Below are 24,850 nucleotides of genomic sequence, written 5' to 3'. Positions count from 1 at the left end.
ATGAAAGGCACTATAGAAATGAAAGTCATTCCTTGTTTCTTTGTAATCAAATCCCGAACTCCCCTCTTGTGGAATATGTGTATCCGGTGTGAAACTGTGCTTCAACAACACACAATCATCATTGAGTTTCCAAATTTGCACTGCACTTGAAAATCCGCGGGACCATTTCACATTGTACTTTCCATTTATTTTACCACAGATTCACTAACAACACCAGTGATATCGCTTGATCAACCGACTGGGGTGTATGTAGCAGGAGAGACCGTCACCATTACCTGCACCATGACAGGAGATTATCGCAGTAAACTGTTCTACTTTTACAAAGTTAATCAATCGCTGTATACAGCTCAAACCATCGTAAAGGACAACTTTGGAACACTCGCGGTGACCAATGAAGACCAAGGAGGGCGGTACCAGTGCCAATATGCAACCTTCGTCAATGGAAGGTGGTTAGAATCTCATCGCAGCGAGCCTGTGACGGTGAATATAGCAGGTGAGTGACAGGGAGCAGAGATTTTTTCATGTATTTTTCATCACTCTTGGTATTTTTATAAAATCATGCTTTAATCACTGCAACAAAATGAATGGTTTAATATTAGTGGAGAGGAAGATAACTGAATGGGTTTTGATCTTATTGCTCAACTCTAGATATGATGCCTGTAACACTGAGCCCTGCATTTACCCGCTGTGAATCTATTACCGGCAAAGCTCGTTACTGGAGATAAGGGGGTGAAAACCGTCACGGGCGATAGCGATTGGGCCGCCCGTTTTATGCCCCGCATGAGTTTGTTTTCAATGTGTGTAAATTAAATCGTGACCACCTGCTTCAAGGAGCCACTAAAGAAAAAATGCTTCCCTTGATTGGCACCTCATACACCACATTAACATTCACTTCCTCCACCACCGGTGTACCGTGGCTGCAGTGTGTACCATCTACAAGATGCATTGCAGCAACTCGCCAAATCCTCTTCAGCAGCAGCCTCTAAACACGCGACCTCTTCCATCTGTAAGGGCAGCAGGCGAATGGGAAGACCACCAGCACCATGTTCCCCTCCAAGTCACATACCACCCTGACTTGGACATATATCGCTGTTCCTTCATCGTTAAATCTTAGAACTCACTGCATTGCTGTGCACTTTGACTGCACCGGCCTCACTTTGGTTCAATTAGAAGGCCACCCACCACCTGCTGAAGGGGAAACTAGTGATGGACAGCAGCTGCTGGCCATGCCAGCGACTACCACAACAGTAATGATAACAATAATTGTGGTCCCACCAAAACAGCTCGATTATGTGAAATGTGTGACAGTTACAGCCTCGCTGGGATTGGGCTCTAACTGCCTTCACTTGTTGGAGGTTTCATACTTGCACTGGTGCCGGTGCCTTTCACTCTTTCTGATCGCATCTTCACCTGGGCTAAATTATCTGCACTGGGTTTATCAAAGCAACCATTGCCTTGTTCCCGTCGTGTCCCAGAGTAAAATCTCCGACCTAAACCAGACTTTGGGCAGCGAACTCGAGCTACTTTAGGTTCTTTGGCTCTGCCATCTGATTTCGTACATTACAACAGCGACTACACGTCAAAAGTTGGAAGTTGGTGGTACAGCGCATTGGGACGGCCCGTGGTCATGAAAGGCGCTATAGAAATACAAGTCTTCTTTGTTTCTTTGTAATGAAATCCAAACTCCCCTTTTGTGGAATCTCTGTATCCGATGTGAAACTGCGTTTCAACACAGCGTAATCATCATTGAGTTCCCAAACATGCATTGTTTAAATCCGCAGATCCATTTCTCATTGTAATTTCTATTAATTTTAACATAGATCCGCTAACAACACCAGTGATAGCTCTTGACCAACTGAGTGGGGTGTATGTAGTAGGAGAAATGGTCACCATTACCTGCAGTACAACCAGAGATTATCGCGATAAATCCTTCTATTTTAACAAAGATAATCAACGGCTGTACTCCGAGCAAATCGTCACAAAGGACAACATTGGATCATTTCCGCTCACCAGGAAAGACCAAGGAGGGCGGTACCAGTGCCGATATAGAACCTCCGTCAATGGAAGGCGGTTAGAATCTCATTGCAGCGAGCCTGTGACGGTCATTGTAGCAGGTGAGCGACAGGAAGCAGAGGATTTTCATATTTTTTCAAGCTTTTGGTAAGTTACAAAATCATGTTTTAATCATTGTATCAACATCAATGGTTTAATATTAAGAGAGAGGAAGATAATCGGATGAGTTTTGACATTATTGCTCAACTCTAGACAAGATTCCTGCAAAGCAAGGCCCTGCATTTACCCGCTGTGCATCTGTTACCGGCGAAGGGCATTATTGGAGATAAGGCAGTGAAATTGGTCACGGGCGGTTGCGCAAAACGGGCGATAGCATTTCGACCGTCCATTGTATGCCCCGCCTGATAAAGTTCTCCATTTATTTATTTGAGTAAAGTCGAATATTGACGACTTGTTTCAAGGATCCGCCTGAGAAAAAATAATCCCCTATATGTTTGAACTATCAAAGTTTAGTGCCACAGGTACAGAACGGCGCCAGGGATTTAACTCCACTGAGTGTAGCATCACCTCAAGAAGCTCCCCAGACTGACTGGCCTTGACACATTACAGGTTTCTCTGTCAGAGAAAAGAATCTGCGTGCCAAGACTTTCAAAATGATCCTGTTATGCGTGGTATTTTAATCTAATTTCCGTGTGCGGGTCCATATTCCTATGTGCATTACTTTTCGGCAGCACTTCGCAAACTCGTGAACTTCAGCACCCAGAAGGACAAGGGCAGCAGGTGCATGGGAACAACATCAACTCCAAGTTCCACTCTTACATGTACATTGGCTTTGTGCTGAAACGAGTCCGCCTGAAGATATTTCTTGCATTTATGCTTCCAGGCAGTCCATATCTTGCAAATTTTGTACATATACTAGCCTTGTCTGCCCTACTACAGTGCATTGACATTTGGCGACCGCTACCTGATCTTACAGAATAAATCTTCATTTAGAATGACACGGATTAATCAGTGCCAGTCAGCATGGGTTTGTTAAGGGAAGGACCTATCTGACTAACTTGATTACATTTTTGAGGGGGTAACAAGGAGGGTCGATGAGGCTAATGCGTTTCATGTAGTCAATATGGATTTTAGCAATGCTTTTGATAAGGTCCCGCATGGCAGTCTGGTCAAGAAAGTGAAATCCCATGGGATCCAAGGCAAAGTAGCAAGTTGGATCCAAAATTGATCAGAGGCAGGAAACAAAGGATAATGGCCCAAGGGTGTTTTGGGGATTGCAAGGCTGTTTCCACTGGGGTTCTACAGGGCTCAGTACTGGTTCCTTTGCTTTTTGTGGTATATATCAATGATTTGGCCTTGAATGTAGGAAGTATGTTTAAGAAGTTTGCAGCTGATACAAAAATTGGCCGTGTGGATGATACTGAAGTAGGAAGCTGTGGACTGCAGGAAGATATCAATGGACTGGTCAGGTGGGCAGAACAGTGGCAAATGGAAATCAATCTGCAGAAGTGTGACATAGTGCATTTGTGAAGGGCTAACAAAGCAAGGGAATTCACGATAAACGTTAGGACACAGAAGTGCAGAAGATCAGAGGGACCATGGAGTGCATGTCCACAGATCGCTGAAGGCAGCAGGACAGGCAGATACGGTGGTTAAGAAGGCAAATGGCATACTTTCCTTTATTAGCCAAGGCATAGAATATAAGAGGAGGGAGGTTATGCTTGACCTGTATAAAACACTAGTTAGGCCGCAGCTAGAATATTGCATGCAGTTCTGTTCACCACATTGCGTGAAGGATGTAATTGCACTAGAGGTGGTGCAGAGGAGAGTTACGACGATGTTGCCTTAGCTGGGGAAAGAGTGAATAAGCTGGGGTGGTTTTCTTTGCAACAGAGGAGGCTGAAGGGAGGCCCAATTGAGGTGTATAAAATTGTATGGGGCCTAGATAGAATGGATAGGAAAAATATATTATCCCTTAGAAGAAGGGTCGATAACCAGCGGACATTAAGTTAAAGTAATTGATCGGAGTTTTAGAGAGGATTTGAGGAGAATGTATTTCACCCAGAGGGTGTTGGGGATCTGGAACTCACTGCCTGAAAAGATGGTCGAGGCAGAGACCCTCATCACTTTTAAAAAGTACTTGGATATGCACTTGAAGTGCCATATCCTGCAAGGCAACGGGCCAAGTGATGGAAAGTGAGATTAGGGTGGATAGTTCTTTGTTGGCCGGCACGGGAAAGGTGGGCCTCTCTGTGCTATAAATTTCGATGATTCTATGATCAACTCCAAGTTAGAGTCATAGAGTCATAGAGTTATACAGCACAGAAAGAGGCCCTTTGGCCCATCGTGTCTGCACCGGCCATCAAGCCCTGCCCAATGTAATCCCATTTTCCAGCATATGGTCCTAGCCTTGTATGCTATGGCATTTCAAGTGCTCATCCAAATGCTTCTTGAATGTAGTGAGGGTCCCTGCCTCTACCACCCTTTCAGGCAGTGAATTCCAGATTCCAACCACCCTCTGGGTGAAATAGTTCTTCCTCAAATCCCCTCTAAACATCCTGCCCCTTTCCTTGAATCTATGCCCCCTTGTTATTGACCCCTCTACTAAGGGAAAAAGTTCCTTTCTATCTACCCTATCTATGCCCCTCATAATTTTGTACACCTCAATCAGGTCCCCCCTAAGCCTTCTCTGCTCCAAGGAAAACCACCCCAGCCTGTCCAGTCTTTCCTCATAGCTGAAGCACTCCAGCCCAGGTAACATCCTGGTGAATCTCCTCTGCACCCTCTCCAATGCAACCACATCCTTCCTATAGTGTGGCGACCAGAATTGCGGACAGTATTCCAGCTGTGGCCTAACCAGCGTTTTGTACAGCTCCATCATAACCTCCCGGCTCTTATATCCTATGCCTCGGCTAATGAAGGCAAGTACCCGATATGCCTTTTCAACCAACTTATCCACATGTTGTGCTGCCTTCAGGAATCTACGTACATGCACACCAAGGTCCCTCTGATCCTTTGTCTTTCCTAGGGTCGTACCATTCATTGTTTATTCCCTTGCCTTGATAGTCCCTCCAAAATGCATCACCTCACTGTTCCGCCCATCTAACCAACCCGTCTAGATCGTCCTGCAGACTGAGGCTACCCCCCTTGCTATTTACCACCCCACCAATTTTCGTTTCATCTGCGAACTTACTGATCATACCTTTTACATTCACATCCAAATCATTAATGTAGACCACAAACAACAAGGGACCCAGCACCGATCCATGTGGTACCCCACTGGACACAGGCTTCCAGTCACAAAAACAACCTTCGACCATCACACTCTGCCTTCTGCCACTAAGCCAGTTTTGGATCCAATTTGCCAAGGCACCCTGGATCCCATGGGCTCTTACCTTCGTGACCAGTCTCCTATGTGGCACATTATCGAAAGCCTTACTGAAATCCATGTATACGACATCCACTGCACTACCCTCATCCACACACCTAGTCAACCCTTCGAAAAATTCAATCAAATTGGTCCGACATGATCTTCCCTTGACAAAGCCATGGTTACGATCGCTGATTAATCCTTGCCTCTCCAAGTGGAGACTAATTCTGTCCCTCAGAACTTTGTCCAATAATTTCCTTCCACTGATGTTAGGCTCACTGGCCTCTAATTCCCTGGTTTATCCCTACTGCCCTTCTTGAATAATGGTACTACGTTAGCTGTTCTCCAGTCCTCTGGCACATCCCCTGTGGCCAGAGAAGTTCTGAAAATTTCTGTCAGAGCCACTGCATTCTCCTCCTTTGCCTCACACACCAGCCTGGGATACATCTCGTCCGGGCCTGGGGATATATCTACTTTTAAGCCTACCAAAACCGTTAGTACCTCCTCCCTCTCGATGCTAATATGTTGAAGTATATCATAGTACCCCTGCCCGATTTCTACATCTACATCGTCCTCCTCCATATTGAACACAGATGCAAAAAATTCATTTGAAACCCCACCTACATCTTCTGGCTCCACACACAGATTACCACTTTGGTCCCTAATGGGCCCTACTCTTTCCCTAGTTATCCTCTTGCCCTTAATATACTTATAAAACACCTTAGGATTTTCCTTTATTTTGCTCGCCAGTGTTATTTCATGGCACCTCCTCGCTCTCCTAATTTCTTTTTAATTATCCCCGTGCACTTTTTATACTCCTCTAGGGCTTCCTCTGTCTTTAGTCCTTTGTATCTTCCAAAAGACCCCGGCCTAGAAATTCAGTCGCGTTTACGCCCACTTATTAGCTATAAAGTGGTTTGCGCCTGAAGTTTTTTATCGCCCGAAATTCAGATGGACCCTAACATCGGCGTTAGCCGATAGCGCCGCGCCGGCACCGATGACATCATCGGTGTGCGCAGCGCCCCGGTTGCAATGCTATTCCGGCCCGATGGTCAAATTCAGTTGCGGCCGCCTCGCCCGTGGCAGCCGCAAACAGCGTTTGTGAAACGGGGTCTTGCAGCTCCGAAAGGCCGGCGCATAAAGGTGGAGTGGCGGCCGGCCGCTTTTCCGGCGGCCGCCTGCCCGCACCTCCCTCCCCGGACTCCTGCACCACCCCCCCACGGCATTGATGTCTGAGTCCCACGAGCCCGGCACTTCTCCGTGGTGCCGGGCTCATTTGCCGGGGGAATCCACCGGTGATCTGACGGCTGCAGGCAGCTCCTCCTTAAGAGAAGGAGGAGGCCTGCAGTACCCCAGCCTGCCTCACCGCATCGGGTGCCGCAGCGGGAGCTGGACGCCTGAAAGTGACATTCATCGCACCTAGCGAGGTGGCCAATCCCTGCAATAGCGCCCGCCGCCATCTTGGCCCGTTGCAACTGAATTTTAGGCGGGCGCTACGGGAATCCTGGCGGGCGCAAAATTTCGGGCGCAAAAGACCTGGCGGGGCCATACCTTATTTCTAGGCCCCCCTTATTTTCCTAATCCATTCTCGTATTTCCCTTGACATTCAATGTTCCGGGGGCTTGTTTGTCCCACCCTTGACCTTTACGGGAACATGTTGCCATTGTACTCTCTCAATTTCCTTTCTGAAAGATTCCCATTGCTCCGATGTGGATTTTCCTACAAGTAGCTGATCCTGCCTTATCTTATTAAAATCGGCCTTCCCCAATTTAGAACATTTATTTCCGGTCCATCTCTGTCCTTTTCCATGACTAACTTTTATCTCACCGAATTATCGTCACTGTCACCAAAGTGCTCACCCACTAACACTTCTACGACTTCCCCGGGCACATTCCCTAGAATTAGGTCCAGCACCGCCCCCTCTCTTGTAGGACTTTCTACATGCTGGCTCAAAAAGCTCTCCTGGATGCACTTTATGAATTCTGCACCCTCTAAATCTTTCACACTCTGACTATCCCAGTTAATATTGGGGAAGTTGAAACCCCCCACTATTATTACCCTACTATTTGCACATTTCTCTGAGATTTGCCTACATATCTGTTCCTCTATCTCCCCCTGACTGTTTGGGTCCTATAGTACTCTCCCAGCAAAGTGCTTGCCCCCTTTTTGTTTTTAAGTTCTGCCCATATGGCCTCATTAGAGGAACCTGTTAATATATCATCCCTCCTTACAGCAGTAATTGACACCATAATAAATATTGTGACACCCCCTCCTCTTTTATTACCCCTCTCTCTTCCCTGAGGATTCTATACCCCGGAATATTGAGCTGCCAGTCTTGCCCCTCCCGCAACGATGTCTCTGTGACAGCAATAATATCATACTCCCATGTGTTCATCAACAACTTCAGTTCATCCACCATATTCGCAATACTCCTTGCATTAAAATAAATGCCATCCAGTCTTGCATTACTCCCTTGTGCCGTTACATATTTGCTCTATCCTCCTATTCCTATAATCACTAGCACGTGGCACCGGGAGTAATCCAGAGATTACAACCTTTAAGGTCCTGCTCTTTAATCTGCTACCTAGCTCCCTAAATTCTTGCTGCAGGACCTCATCCCTCTTCCTACCCATGTCGTTGGTCCCAATGTGAACCACGACCACTGACTGTTCACCCTCCCCCTTCAGAATGCCCTGCAGCCTTTCAGTGACACCCTTGACCCTGGCACCAGGGATGCAACAAACCATCCTGGAGTCATGTCTATGGCCACAGAAACGCCTATCTGTTCCCCTTACGATAGAATCCCCTACCACTATTGCGCTCCCACACTTTTTCCTCCCTTCCTGTGCAGCAGATGCACCCCCAGTGCCAGGAAGTTGGCTGCTGCTGCCTTCCCCTGGTAAGTCATCCCCCTTAACAGTATCCAAATCGATATACCTGTTTGAGAGGGGAATGGCCACAGAGGTCTCCTGCACTACCTGCCTGCTTCTACTGCTCCGCCTGATGGTCACCCATTTCCCTTCTGCCTGTGCAGCACTTACCTGCGGTGTGACCAACTCACCAAACGTGTTATCCACGATCCTCTCAGCATCGTGAATGCTCCAAAACTCATCCATCCGCAGCTCCAGCGCCTCAATGCGGTCTGCTAGAAGCTGCAGCTGGATACATTTCCGGCACACATGGTTGTCAGGGACACCGGCAGTGTCCCTGTATTCCCACATAGCGCAGGTGGAGCATAACACAGGGCTGGGCTGTCCTGGCATGACTAACCCTTTAATTAATTTAAATTAATTCATTACAACCAATTAAATATATACTCTAGGGCGCTTGTATGGCAGAAGTCCATCCTACACCACAGAGACCCTAGAAAATATAAGCCGCAGAATTGAAGTTACCTTACAGCTAACTGATATATTTAAGGGCCCTTGTTTATAAACAGTCCCCGCTACACCACAGAGACTTTAGAGACAAAACCCACAGAATTACGGTTTATAAAGAGAGAAATACTCACCAACCAATCACTTACCTGCTTTCTGGTGACGTCATACATCGCTTTCTTTTTACTTCTCTCCTTACCTCTGAGTTCCGAGATTGGAGACTGGTACACCTGACCTGCTCTCTGGAGGCTTTTATACTCACCGCTCTCCACTCAGCCCACGATCCCGCCGACTTGCGCTCTGCACTGATGTCTTACCTGGTCTCTGGAGCCTTTTATAATCACCGCTCACCGCTCAGCCCACGATCCCGCCGACTCGCACTCTGCACTGAGGCCTTACCTGGTCTCTCGAGCCTTTTATAATCACCGCTCACCGCTCAGCCCGTGATCCCGCCGACTCGCACTCTGCACTGAGGCCTTACCTGGTCTCTGGAGACTTTTATAATCACCGCTCACCGCTCAGCCCGCGATCCCGCCGACTCTCGCTCCGCACTGAAGTCTTACCTGGCTCTGCAGCCTTTTTAACTCACCGCTCACCGCTCAGCCCGCGATTCCCGCCGACTCTCGCTCTGCACTGAGGCCTTACCTGGTCTCTGGAGCCTTTTATACTCACCGCCCACCGCTCAGCCTGCGATTCCCGCCGACTCTCGCTCCACACTGAGGCCTTACCTGGTCTCTAGAGCCTTTTATACTCACCCCTCACTGCCCAGCCCGCGATTCCCGCCGACTGTCGCTCCACATAAACACCATGGCTACTAGAACAGGTCGGAGGCTATGAATTCTACAACGAAAAAATCACCGGCTGACTCTGCATTGTCTTCCCACCATCTACATGCACAAGTCAGGAGGTTGATGGAATACTTTCCACATGCAGGGATGAGAGCAGCTGCAACTAAGTAAGGTTGGCACCATCCTGGACAAAGCAGCCCTATTCATTGGCATCCGTCTACAACCTTAAAAATGTACTCACTCCACCACCGGTGCTCAGTGGCTGCAGTGTGCACCACTTACAAGATGCACTGCAGCAACTCACCAAGGATTGTTCAGCAGCACCTCCCACACCCGCGAGCTCTCCCACCGAGAAGGGAAAGGGCAGCAGGCGCATGGGAGCACCATCACCTGCAAGTTGCCCTCCAAGTTACATACAATCCTGAAGGGGAAAGTGAGGATGGACAGTAGTTGCCGGCCATGCCAGTGACTACCACAACAGTAATGATAACAATAATTGCAGGCCCACCAAAACAGCTCGATTATGTGAAATGTGTGACCATCACAGCCTCGCTGAGGTTGGTTTCTAACAGCCTTCCCTTGGCGGAGGTTTCATACTTGCACAGGTACCGGCCGCAGTGCAGGTATAATGGAGAATTTCACTCTTTCTGATCGCATCTTCACCTGGAATAACTAGCAGCACTGGGCATTTCAAAGCAACCATTTCATTGTTCTGCTTGTATCCCAGATTAAAATCTCCGGCTTAAAACTGGACTTTGGACAGAGAACTCGAGCTGATTTAGGTACCTTGGCTCTGCCATTTAATTTCCTACATCACAACAGCGACTTTTCCTCAAAAGTGAAAATTGGCGGTAAAGTGCTTTGGGATGCTCCGAGGTCAAAAAGGAGCTAGAGAAATGCAAGTTTTTCCTTCTTTGTAATCAAATCCCGATCTCCCCTTTTGTGGAATCTCTGTATCCAAAGTGAAACTACACTTCAACACTGCACAATCATCATTGAGTTCCCAACCTTGCACTGTACATGAAAATCCGCAGAACCATTTCTCATTGTACTTTCCATTTATTTTAACACAGATTCGCTAACAACACCAGAGATAGCTCTTGATCAACCGACTGGGGTGTATATAGTAGGAGAGACGGTCACCATTACCTGCACCGTGACGAGAGATAATCAGGATAAAACCTTCTACTTTAACAAAGATAATCACAGTCTGTACTCCAATCAAATCATCACAAAGGACAACATTAGTACATTCCCGGTTATCAGTAAAGGACAAGGAGGGCGGTACCAGTGCCAATATGGAACCTCCATCAATGGAAGGTGGTTGGAATCTCTTCGCAGTGAGTCTGTGATGGTCACTGTAGCAGGTAGGTGACAGTGATCAGATGATTCTTCATATGTTTTTTTCATAGCTCTCGGTATTTTGAATAAAATCATGCTCTAATCACTGTAACAAAATGAATGTTTTAATGTTAGGAGAGAGGGAGGAAATCGAATGCGCTTTCTCAACTCTAGATAATATTCATGTAATATTGGACCCTGAATTCACCCGCTTTGAATCCATTAATGGCAAAGGGCGCTACTGGAGATAAGGGGCAGAAAAGCGACACGGACGGTACTGCAGATTGGGCAAAATCAAATCGGCGTCCCGTTTCACACTTGCCTTAATTCTGATTCCATTGAAGGCAATGGAAACTAAAATCTGGCGATGTGTAAAGCGGGTTGGCGTCTGTTTTAGGCTACTGTACAAGACGAATGTATTCTCAACTGCATCTGAATTTTGTGAAATCAACACCGATAAAACATGAGCTCGCAGCCTGCGGCGACACTTGGAGGGTAACTTTAACCACATCCTCCAGGAGGGAAAGCAGTGGATAGGGAGCTGCCTCCCGTTTTACTCTCCGCAAATGATACCCTCCATTGTCTTGAATGGAGTGTAATGTGGTGCCAGATTACAATTGCCAGTGTAACTCAGTTCTGAGGGAATGCTGTGTTATGGAGCTGAGAGAGCTGAAACTTTGCAAAGTGAATTCCTGACCTTCTGACAGGGGGACTGAAGGCTGTGTCTTGTCATCAGACAATCTATGACCCTGATTTCCAGCTTTACTCCCTAAATCTCTGCATCTACCACAGGGAAATGTTTAAAGTCAAATGGCATCATTCTTACATAATTTTAACTCCACTGTGTGTATATTCACCTCAAAAGGCACCACCAGACTGGTTGGCCTTGTCAGATTAAAGATTCTCAGTCAGATAACCGAAACTGCGGAACGAGATTTTCAATATCATCCTGATATGTGAAATATTTTCATTATCTACATTTCCATATCTGTCATTGGATTGCATTTCGACTACACCTCACAAACCCGTGACCTCCACCATCATAAAAGATTTTGACAGTAGTTGCATGGGAACAGCATCAACTCCCAGTTCCACTCAAAGCCACACACCTTCCTGACTTGGAAATATATTTCGTGTTCCTTCATCATCGCTCGGTCAAATCCCTGGAAGTCTGTAGCGAACAGCATTGTGGGAGCAAAAGTGGGTTCAAAAAGACGGCCGACCGCCATCCTCTTAATGGCAACTGGGGTTGGGCACTAAATTCCGGCCTTGCCAGCGACGCCCACATCCTAGAGCCCAAGTTATGGCTGGACTAAATTAGCAGAAATGTTAATTTCAAACCAACGCCATCCCCTTCTCCAGATATCACGGAAGGAAATTTCAGTGATAAGCCAAGGTTTTGGGACTAGACCCCCAGCTGGTTTATTTTCTGTCCAATTCTGTTTGAAACCATCAATTCCACTTTTGTAGAATCTCAGTCGCCGATGCAAACATTCCCCATTAATATGTTACAATCGTTACTGAGTTACCACTCTTTCATGGCACAAGATAATGCAGAAATCCATTTCTGTTGTTCTTTCTATTTATTTTACCACAGAACCGTTAACACCGCCAGTGATATCACTTGATCAACCGGCTGGGGTGTACTCAGAGGGAGAGATGGTCACCATTACCTGCACGGTAGACAGAGAGAATCATGGTCAAATCTACTTTTACAAAGAAAACCAACGGCTGAACACTTCTCAAATCGTCACAAAGGACAATATTGGAACATTCTTGGTTAACGGGACAAACCAAGCAGGGCGGTACCGATGCCTATATAGAATCTCTGTCAATAGCAGGTGGTTATGGTCCCAGATCAGTGACGCAGTGACGGTCACTATAGCAGGTCAGTGAAGAGGAATAACGATTGTTAATACTTCTAATCAACGGTATTGGTATTTTACTAAAAATTCGAAGCAGTTTAAATGATAATTGTTTATATATTTCACATAGAGGCTCCCTGCGCTCCGTTATTAATAGTGTCTTTGAAAAATGGGGTAAACATTCGGCATTTACTGTAGTGGAAATGGAGCATTGTTGCATTACATATTATGACATAGAATTTACCACACAGGAACAGACCATTTGGCCCAGCTGGTGTAAGCTGGTACTTAAGCTCCACACGAGCCTGCTACCACACTAATTCATCTCATCCTATCTATATATTATTCCAGTCCCTTCACCCTCATGTGTGTATCGAGTGACTCCTAGATGTATCCAAATTATTCACCTCAACCACTCCAAGTGGAAGTGATATCCATACTCTCGCCACCATCTGGGATTTACTAGTGACTATCTGATATTCAAGGCCCCCAGATTGGGACTCCCACACAAGTGGAAACATTTTCACTAAGTCTAGCCTATCAAATCCTTTCATAATCTTAAAGATCTCCATCAGCCTTCTGTTTTCCAGTGAAAAGTTCCACAGTCTGTTCAGCATTTACTGATAGTTTTAAACTCTGATTTTTTGGTCATCCTTGAAAATCATTTTTTGCACTTTCTCCTTTGCCTCTCTAACATTTTAATAATATGGAGACCAGAACTGTGCAGAATACTCCACATGCCTAACCATTTTCTGCAGGCTGTGGGGTATTATTGCACTATCTATGTTCCAGATTTCCAATTTCACCCCAACATGTCTGACCTGTCTGAGCGATTTGGTTAACACCACAAACCACGGAGAGTGGTAGCAATGCCAATATAGATCCTCCGTCAATAGCAAGTGGTTAGAATTGACGGTCACAATAGCTGCTGAGTGAAAGGGAGCAGAGATTTTGAATATGTATATTCAACTCTCTTAGTATATACAGAAACCATCCATTTTTAAACATACCATTGCTTAATATTCACAGAGAGGGTGTCTGCGCTCAGCTCAGGTTTTTACCATTGAACCTGAACACACAGGCTGATGCTTTACTGTCAGCGACACCATTAATCACAGAATCACAGGGCACAGAAGGAGGCCATTCGGTCCATCGTGCCTGTGTCTGCTCTGAAAGAGCTGTCCAATCAGTCCCTTTGCCTTAGCTTTGGAATCCTTACCAATATGTGATGCCCCGAATTAGACACAATACTCCGGCTGGGATTTAACCATTGAGGTAGAAAGGTTTATCACAACGTCCTTACTTTTGTATTCTGTTCCTCTATTGATAGAGCATTTCAACAGACTTCTCAATCATTATCGCTACCTTCAAAGATTGTTTACATAGACAATAGGTTTCTCGCTTCCTCCATCCCAATTAATATTATACCTTGTAGGTTATATTGTCTCTCCTCATGCTTCCTACCAAAAATCTTCACTTCATATTTCTCTGTGTTAAATTTAGTCTGCAATGATTCTCCCCATTTCAAAACCCCGACTATGCCCAGCTCATGTGTTTTTTTATCATTCTCACATCTATCTATCTTTACGAGTTTGTGTGACCTGCAAACATTGAAATTATACACTGTATACACAAGTCCAGACCATTAATATTTTGGATCCAGAAAGTAAGTCTGTATTACATTGTGAATCGATTGTTAATACTTGTTCCTTTTGAAATACAGGTCTACCCAAACCAAATATATCAGTGGACTCCAGTGTTGCTGTGAATGGTGGAAATGTTATCTTTATCTGTACAATCTCCTGGGACATTCCTGGCTTTACATTTTACTTATACAGGCACGGAAAAAATAATTACTCAGGTGTCCAGCCTGCGGCTATAGGGAGCAATTCTGTCACTTTCACTATCAATAATATAGATCATGCCGAAGGAGGAAATTTCAGCTGCCTGTATGAGGGGAGTGTGGAGGGGAGACAGCTAACATCGGCTCTGAGTGACCCGGTACTTATAACTTTAAGAGGTCAGTGAGATTCACATATTCACTCTGTTTATTTCTTTTCCATTTAGGCTGAATCAGTTGTTTTATTTGTTGATTGCAGAAAAAATAAATGAATTTATCATTGAATGAAAGACTAATGTATGATTAAAATAGTTAGGAATGCAATGGATCAATGAAGCAATTAGTGAATCAATCTGTCATACTTGACTATGTTGCCATTAACTTTAGAAGTATCCAATGATATGATGAGTTGCAGGATTGAAAGAATTTTTCTCATCCTGTCATTGCGATTTTCCCAGTAACACACCAGGCTGATGCTTGTCCTATAGATTTGAAGCTTCTTCCTAATGTGCTTGAGAGGGGCACATATTTAATTGCCGTTAAATGTATTTGGAAGTGAACCACCCTTGCCCAGAACCACTGTGCAAATATCAGACATACGAGACTTTAAGGAAATTGTTTCTGCATTTAATTTGGTAGTTGTTGTTACAATTTCTCTTGGAATATTTCGCTGAAAAACAGCATAACAGTTATCCAGTTAACACAGGAAACATTGATGGAGATGTTGCAGCTATTTTACAAGTTTAATATTACCGCCAGGTAAACGCTCAATTTGAGATGATCCTCACTCTCGCTATTTACACAAAATTATCCCAAACTCAGAACCCTCTAACGAAAATGCAATTAATTTAGCAGGTACCACTAGATTCCTCCTATGCATGTTTCAATCATATCCACAAACTACCCCATAGTATCCACAATGTAATGGTAAATAATGCACGGCTCTGCCTTCCCTTGTAATGATCAGTTTATTTGCATTACAGACAGAGAGGGACGGGCAAACTCACACGTAACTCACTCTCACACACACATTCCCACTCAAACACACTCACACACAACATACACACACCCTCACTCATACACACACACTTACACACACACTCAAACCCACATGCAACCATACACTCACACACACACACACTCACACACACACACACAAAATACAGACACATTCACTCACACACATTCAGATTCACACAAACCCACACACATTCTAAAACAGACACTCAGAAACACTCAGATACTCACACACACTCAGGCAAACTCTCACTCACATACTCACACACACAAGCACACACAATACAATCATAAACAGACATCATGCATACACACAAATATACACGCACACACATACACACACACACAAACATACACAAAAACACTCACACACACACACTCATACACACATACACACACTCACACACAATAACACTCACTCACAAACACACACTCACAAAAAGACACACACGCAAAAATATATACACACACACACACACAAACTCACTCACACACACATAAACTCACATACAAACACTGAGACATAAATGCACACAACATTCCGCTCTTTCCATATTGTATTCCGCCTGAGATTCCTGTTCATTAGATGTAGGAATCAACTTAAATAAACTAGCATTTTTGGGAATATAACTTTCCTCATCCCATGATTACTCTTCTGCCTAATGCATGCCAGTGATGTTGTTCTGCTGGAAATATCCTCCAACCTGGTTCAAAAGTCTTTCACCCTGGACATGGTCATAAAGTTGATTTTAACAATTGATTAAATCAACCAAGTAATGAAGTAATCAATCTTAATCGGCAGCAGCTATTGCCGGTACAAATAGGCAGAATCCAGTAATTTAGATACCTACAGGGACTTCAACAACAACAACTTGTATTGATATGGTGCCTTTAACTAGTAACACGTACCAAGGCGCTTCAGAAGAACATTTAGCCACATAAGGAGAACGTCGGCAGATGGCCAACAGCCTGGTCAAATAGGTAGGTTTGAATCAGCGTCTGAAATTGAGGAAAGAGTGGTAGAGAGTCAGAGAGGATTACTGAGGGAATTCCAAAGCTTAGGGCACAGGCTGCTGAAGGCACGGCCCCCAATGGTGCAGCGAATAAAATCAAAGATGCAAATGACGTCAGAATTGGAGGCGGGCCCAGATTTCGGATGGTTGGATGGAAGAAGGAGCAGGTTACAGAGATAGGGTGATGTAAGGTCCATGGAGGGATTTGAAGACGAGAATGAGAATTGTAGGTCTGGAGGAGTTTACATGGATAAGGAGGGGGCGAGGGCCTTGGAGCGATTTAAACTGGAGAGTGAGAATATTACGGCTGGAGGGGGTTACAGAGGTGGGAAGGGGGCAATGTCCATGCAGAGATTTCAAGATGAGAATGTGAATTTTAGGGCTGGAGGAGGTTACAGAGAGAGAGAGAGAGGGGCGAGGTCCATGGAGGGATTTCAAGACGAGACTGAGAATTGTAGGGCTGGAGGAGGAAACAGAGATATGGAGGGCGAGAGGTCCATGGAGTGATTTGAAGAGTACGATGAGAATTGTAGGGCTGGTGGAGGTTGCAGAGATAGGAAGGGGGTAAGAGCCATGGAATGATTTGAAACCAGGAATGTGCGTTTGCAAATTAGGGCTTTGTCGGAACGGGAGCAAATGGGAATCAGTGAGCACAGGGGTGAGTTAGGATATGAGTAGCGGAGTTTTGGATGAGCTCAAGTTGAGGTAGGGTGAATAACACAGAGAAACGTAGGGCGATTACATTCATCCCAGTGTGATTCTGTCCCTGATCATTAATGCTGAATGAGAATATCATGATTGTTCCGTACTTGCCAATCAAAGGTTAGAAAGGATTACAGAGTGACCCTGTAGTTGTGTTTGCAGTGGAAACGGGAGAATTTCCCATTATCATTCTCTCTTTCTATAATCTTCTAGGATCTTCCTTAACATCTTATTCAATCCCAATTCGTTTGTGCCTCGCCGCATTTATCCTGTGTTGGACTCTGATTATACTGAGAATAGAGTGCAAACCGATAAATGCAAAGAAACATCGTGACGGTACGTGTAAAGGTTGCTGATTCCCCGCAATATTTCGTTCCAGAATAAAGTCAGAAAGGAAGAGATTTTGCTTTTCACACCGTGCTGTAAATAAGTATTAACTTTAACATTATTAAATGTCCACACTACTACTAAAGTTTGTTGCAATGTGGAAACTGAAGGGCCTTATAATATTCCTCTTCGACAAAAATGTGCAGTTTATTTACTCACTCTTTGACAGTGCAAGAAAAGTGGTGATAAAGACAACAAGGTGGTGATGGTTGGCGGGAACTTAACAAAAAGTGGTGGAGTTGTAAATAACTAGCAAAATAAATGCTTTCAGATTGGTCATTTGCATTTTCCTTTAAATTGTCTACACCGATTATATCTATATCAAAATATCCTTCAGTTTATTGATATTTACCAGTTTTAATAGCAAGCTATGAGAGAACTTTGAGAGCTTACACTTCAGCCCCATTGCCACCAATCAGAATGTTCTATGCTTCCTGTTACATCTATTTGCTAAATTATGCTAAACTCATTTCAACCCTGTTAAATGTTTGGAACACCAGTTATTCACAATGCACTGTTTCAAAGGTAATAACATCTTCGTCGCGCAAACAGACTCAACACAGACACATTCATTGTTATGGTGATGATCATCCCTTTCTCCTAATACAGAGATTTGACAACATTTTGCAATAAACTATTATCGATGGAGTCAATCCATTATTATCCAATCAAATACTAACTGACTCTGGTAAGGGTAGCAAGGAGTAGAAAGTGTATCTGAGAGTGGAACCAGTAGATGTAGTGTAATTATATTCCAAGAAGGCATTCCATAAGGTGCCTCTTAAAAGGTTACTGTACAAGATAAGACCTCATGAGGTTGGGGTAATATATTAGCATGCATCAAGGATTGGCTAAACAGTAGGAAACAGCGAGTCGGGATAAATGGGTCATTATCAGTTTGTCAAACTCTACCATGTTGAGTGCCACAGGGATCAGTGCTGGGGCATCAGCTGTAAACAATCTATAATAATGACTTGGAAGAAGGGACGAGTGTAATTTAGCCAAATTTGCCGATGATCCAGTGATAGGTGGGAAAGCAAGCTGTGAAGAGGACACAAATAACCTGCAAAGGGCTATAGATAGGTTCAGTGATTGGGCCAATATTTGGCAGATGAAGTATAATGTGGGAAAATGTGAGGTTATACACTTTTTCAAGAAAAATTAAAAAAACATTATTCAAATGGAGAGAGTCTACAAAATGCTATGTTACAGAGGGATCTGGTGTTCTTGTACATGAAACACAAAAAGTTACCATGCAGGTACAGCAATAATTAGGAAGGCTAATGGAATGTTGGCCTTTATTGCAAGGGGGTGGAGTATAAAAGGAGGGATGTCTAGCTACAACTGTACAGGGCGTTGCTGAGAGCACACCTGGAGTACTGCGTACAATTTTGGTCTCCTTATTTAAGGAGGGAAAAAATTGCACTGGAGGCAGTTCAGAGAAGGATCACTAGGTTGTGCCTGTCCTCATTGGAGTTTAGAAGAATGAGAGGTGATCTTATTGAAAGGTAGATGATTCTGAGGGGGCTTGACAGGGTAGATGCAGAGAGGATGTTTTCCATCGTGGGGCAATCTAGAACTAGGGGGCATAGTTTCAGAATAAGATGTCACCTAATTAAAATGGAGATGAGGAGCAATTTCTTCTCTCAGAGGGTCGTGAATCTTTGGAATTCTCTACCCCAGAGAGCTGTGGAGGCTGGGTCATTGAATATGTTTAAGCTGGAGATAGACATATTTTTCAATGATAAGGGAGTCAGGGGTTATGGGGAGCGGGCTAGGAATTGGAGTTGAAGCCAAGACCAGATCAGCTATGATCTTAATGAATTGTGGAGCAGGCTCAAGGGGACAAATGGCCGACTCGTGCTCCTATTTCTTATGTTATTATGTTCTAAGCGGATGCCCAGAAATCATTATTGCCGTAAGTTGTACAGGAAATGCACGCACAGACAAAAGTGTTTTAATAATGGTAGTAAATGTTTATTGGCGTTGCCCTTAATCACTTGTTGAACATAAGTTGTTTAGCAAATTTATGAAAAACGTCGGGAGAGGCAATTTAGAATTTATGACAGAGCGCCAACTCATGGCTAGCAACTCTAATTTTCTCATGACAGCTGATATCGCAAAGTTGAATTGGAAATGTTGGCATGTTAATTTGCCGCAGCAAATGTTTACACAAATGACCAAGCGAAAATCATGTGAACTGCAAATACGTTCTGTGAACCGGAGGTTTGCGCCTGAATAACATGTAATTATATGGTCGATTCGTCACATGACGATATCAATGACAGTCCATCACTTGGTTGAGCAGCCTTGATGATACCCATTTCCTTTATCTTCTGGTAGATGATGTTACTGAAGTAATACATTCTGTCGAAAGAGGCGGCGAAGAGACTGCTGTGTAAACAGATGATATGTAAGATGCCATATACAAGTGACATTATTTCCGGAGCAGAGTTTGACAGTACACCGAATCGGAAACACTTGATTTTGAATTCAATCGTGTGTACAAGAAATGTCCATATCTCTTTCTATCAATGGTTTTTGTGGTGTGTGTGTGTGATAGATAGACAAAGCGAATCATTCTCTCTTATGATGCACATCCATAATGATAACATAAGCTTTTAAACCATTAACTTTTGGAATTAATCAAATGCAGTTTAATTGTTGTCGTCTACCTGTCTTATGGATGTGATATTGCTTCTCGAGTTTGGAGACGTTTGCCCTGTCCCTAGAGTTCGTGGAACCGAGCCTGTATTTAAGATTTATTTGAGTATCACTTCTTTCAAATTGTAACTCATCTTCACTTGTAAATTTTACAAGAGAAATTTGAGTTGGCCAAAGCTAATCGGTGAATTATATGATAGTTGTTCTTGCATACACAGAGTGACTGTTACATAGAGAGATAAATAAATAGAGAGAGACAGCTCGCTGTGTGCTTTAGCTATAAAAGTTTGTGAAATGAATCTGTGCTAAATTCACGAAGGATGTAATATGTATTATTTATTAGTGATATGAATATAAGCTCTCTTCATCTGCAGTGAACGCTTAACAGTTCTGACATTTGTTCAACTATTTCAGCAATAAAATAGCAACTGGAGGTGTCGCTAAGTCAAACTACACAGACACGCTAAACCTTAAACTAACTGACCAATGGCAATGCAATAACCAGTTCAAACAATTGTCTGCACCAGTTTGTGCAGACCCATATTTAAAGAGATTACAGCAGATGTAGAGGTGTTGAGGTGCGGATATTAGCAAAATATATTCATAACATAAGTTAAAAGCAATTGGAGCAGGAGTAGGCTACTCGGCCCTTCGAGCCTGCTCGACCATTTAATAAGATCATCGCTGATCAAAATACATTTGTTCCCCAACAGTAACTTCTGATCTCGAGAAGTTATATTGGTACCACAATCCAACAACTCTTATGGCAATCAACTAAAGCCCAGTTGTGAACGCTAGCACCCACACAATCAGAAGCAGATCCTGAATTAGGTGATTATCTCACGCCATTAGCAGCCAATGAAAGATGCTCTATCTGCAACGGTAAAGCGTCACCTTTAGTTCAGAAGCTCAGTGACCTCCTTCCTGGGAAGGAATTCTGCCAGGTAACGTATAAGGGATTCACTCGTTCTGTGAATTTTAACATTCCTTTACACTCCAGACATAGTCCTGGCAGATCTTTTACCGAAACAAATGGAGGAAGAAATATCAAACTCAGCCTCTTTGATAAAAGGCTTTCTTAAAAATCAGTTTCTCACGCAGTGAAATTGATGAACCCACAAAGGAATGCTCGGGTTTGGTGCAACGGCACTTGATTCTGCGTGAAGGTTATAACTGCATTTCTTTAACTATACGCTTCTAACCACACAACTTTCCTTTCGGGAAATGTGAGCCCCCAGACACAGTTTCACATTGATCCGCATGGCTGCGGAGAGGGAAAGAGGTTTAAGGAGCAGAGCTGTACAGCTTCTCTTCCACATCTTCATTCACATATTCCAAATGAACATCATTTCGGAAACATTTCTAACTGTGTGGAAGCATTTCATCAGAGGCTGGAAGGTTTCATTTAACTTATATCGCATTGAGGAGAGTTGGAAGGCAGCAATTCGAATTTTTTAGTTTATTATTTTGCTGCTTCCCACGTTCAGTCCATATATTTTTGCAGTTGGTCCTGTCTTTGAGATGCTCCAATGTTATTGATGCAAACAGTGAGCAGACAATCTCCTCAATGGTCAGCATCAGCACTGCTCCCAGTAACTGCTTGGAGACTTTGATATTCCCAGCCTACATGAGGGCAATGGTGAGGGGGTGCAGCTCTGTCGGAGAGCACTTCTTTCAGATCAGCATTAAACCCAGGCCCGCTCTGCCCTCCCACATTATACTCCATCAGCCAATTTTTTGCCCACCCAATTAACCTATCTGTATACTTTTGCTCATTCTGTGTCCTCCTCACAACTTGCTTTCCCAACTCACTTTGTGGCGTCTGCAAATTTGGCTACAGTACAATCGGTCCCCTCAGCCAAGTCATTAATACTGATTGCAAATAGTTGACGCCCCTGCACTGATTCTTGTGGCACTCCACTCATTACATTTTGCCAACCTGAAAAAGATCAGTTTATCCTGAATCTCCATTTTGTGTTAGTTAGCTAATCCTCTATTCTTGCTATTATTACCCACAACCACGTGAGATATAATCTTGTGCATTAACCTTTTATGTGGCACCTTATCGAATGCCTTCTAGGAATCCAATTACACTACATCTAATGGCACACTTGATCCACTTTGCTTGTTACAACCTCAAACAACTCTACTAATTTTGTCAAACACGAATTCCCCACCTTTAAACCATGTTGACTCTGCTTGATTGCATTATGATTTTCTAAATGTCATTCTACTGCTCCCTTAATAATGGATTCCTGAAAGTTCCCAATGACAGATGTCTGGCTAACTGGCTTATAATTTCCTGATTTTACTCTCCCTTCTTTGTTGAATAGGCGATTTACATTTGCAGTTTTCCAATCCTCTGGAACCTTTCCATAATCTAGGGAATGTTGGAACATTATACCCATGGCATCCACTATCTCTGCAGCCACATCTTTTACGACCTTAGGATGCAGGCCATCAGGTCCAGGGGACTTGTCAGCCTTTAGTCCCATTAGTTTGCCTAATACTTTTTCTCTAGTGATAGTGAATGTTTTAACTTCCTACCTCAGTTTTGCCCCTTGATGATCTACTATTATTAGGATGCTTTTAGGGTTGTCTACCGTGAAGACAGATACAAAATATGTGTTCAAAGTCTCTAGCATTACCCTGTTTCCCATTGTTAATTCTCAGTCTATTCCTCTAAGCGACCAACGTCCAATTACGCTACTCTCTTCATTTTTTATACTTGTGGAAGCTACTACTCTCTGTTTTTATATTTCTTGCTAGTTTACTCCCATAAACTATTTTCTCTCTCTTTATTTTTTGTCACCCTTTGCTGGTTTCTAAAATTCCCAATCTTCTGGCCTACCACTGTTCTTCACAACATTGTGTGCCTTTTATTTAAATTCGATGCCATCTTTAACTGCCTTAGTTAGCCATGGATAGCTCATCGTTATCGTAGAGGATGTCTTTCTCACTGGAATATGTCTTTGTTGAGTGTTATGAAATATCTCCTTAAATGTCTACCACTGTTTATCTACCATCTTCCATGTTAATCTCTTTTCCCAGTCTACTTCATGCCTTTGTAATTGCCTTTAATTAAGTTTAAGACACTAGTTTCAGACGACAGTTCCTCACCCTCAAAATTTATATGAAATTCTTTCAGTTTATGATCACTATTCCCTAGAGGATCCATTACGATTAGATCATTAATTAAATAGTCTCATTACACATTACGAGGTCTGTGATAGCCTGTTCCCTGGTTAGGTCCACAACGTAATGTTTTAAGAAAGCGTCCCTAATACATTCTATGAACTTGCCCTCAAGGCTACCTTTGCCAGTTTGATTTGTCCAATCTATATGCAACTTAAAATCGCCCATGCTTATTGTAGTACATTTCTTACAGGCCACCAATATGTATTGATTTATAATCTGTCCTAGAATGTAGCCACTGTTAGGAGGCCTGCAGCCTACACCCACCGGTGAATTATTTCCCTTATTATTACTTATCTCCACCCAAACTGATTCTACATCTTGCTCTTCTGAGCCAACATCATTTCTGACAACTGTACTGTTCTCATCCTTTATCGACAGAGCTACCACACATTTTTTTCCTTTCTTCCTATCCTTCCACATAGTGGCCCCGTTGTAAGGTGTTGATTAGTGGATGTCCACTGAGGAGGCAATCAGCGTCCATGTTTATACCCTCTGCAATTGGACACATATCGCCTGAGCTCAGACATGGGACGTGCCCATTCCACCGAAGGACAAAAGAAGTAGGTGTTGCCCTTAGACAAGTGTTCCGAGGTAGGTTGCCTCCTTATTAAAAGAAAGGGAAAATAATTGAAAAATTAAAACAAAAAAGTTAAGCATGTGTAGGATAATCCAGAATTTAAGCTGGTGAAGTTTGAGTATTCCAAGAGGCGTTGAATTCATCAAAATATTGATCTGTTGTTTCTATAACGTGCTGGTATATGTGCAGCACAGGACAGATGGTACCCTGTGTGGAAAGGACAATCGAACGCTGTTTGAAACCGGTTGGCATTCGCTATGAGCCTGATTCCTTAGACGGGATAATACAATGTACGTTTAGCATAACTTATTTAATTTTCTTCTCTCTTCCTCTATTGAGAAATCCAAGCATCCATATGCTTTCTTTAACAGCATTCTGATCGTGTCCTACCACCTTCAAAGATTTGTGCACATACACATCCAGGTCTCTCTGTTCAGGCACCCATTTAAAATTGTACTATTACGCAGACATTGCCTCTCCTCATTCGTCCTACTAAAATATATCACGCCATACTTCTCTGCATTAAACTTCATCTGCCATGCGTTTGCCCATCAGCTGATCAGGGAGTCAGCACCCACAACACCTGCTGGCAACGCATTTCAGAGGCCCACTGCTCTATGGGAAAAATACCACTGCCTAAAATCCAATCCATTCCTCCCTCTGTGTCAGGTTGAGAATATATTCTTGTTATATTAATC

At 43.6% G+C, this 24,850-nt stretch overlaps 1 protein-coding gene across 1 annotated transcript in view; it reads left to right on the top strand.

Annotated features, from left to right (window-relative positions):
• The first annotated feature begins 282 nt into the window (after positions 1–282).
• Positions 283–24,850, top strand: part of LOC147087604 (Fc receptor-like protein 5) — a 43,188-nt gene continuing 18,620 nt past the window's right edge. The window contains exons 1-5 of the mRNA XM_085977765.1: positions 283–493; positions 1,821–2,114; positions 10,622–10,915; positions 12,487–12,777; positions 14,478–14,755. Coding sequence (XP_085833891.1) covers positions 283–493; positions 1,821–2,114; positions 10,622–10,915; positions 12,487–12,777; positions 14,478–14,755 — 1,368 coding nt within the window. The remainder of the gene's footprint in view (positions 494–1,820; positions 2,115–10,621; positions 10,916–12,486; positions 12,778–14,477; positions 14,756–24,850) is intronic.

The sequence above is a fragment of the Somniosus microcephalus genome, unplaced genomic scaffold (assembly GCF_052327205.1).
Source record: "Somniosus microcephalus isolate GS21.2 unplaced genomic scaffold, FLI_Smic_1.0 unresolved_chr5, whole genome shotgun sequence".
NCBI lineage: Eukaryota > Metazoa > Chordata > Chondrichthyes > Squaliformes > Somniosidae > Somniosus > Somniosus microcephalus.
Note: the sequence above shows the minus strand (reverse complement) of the source record. Positions and strands in the feature narration are given on the sequence as shown.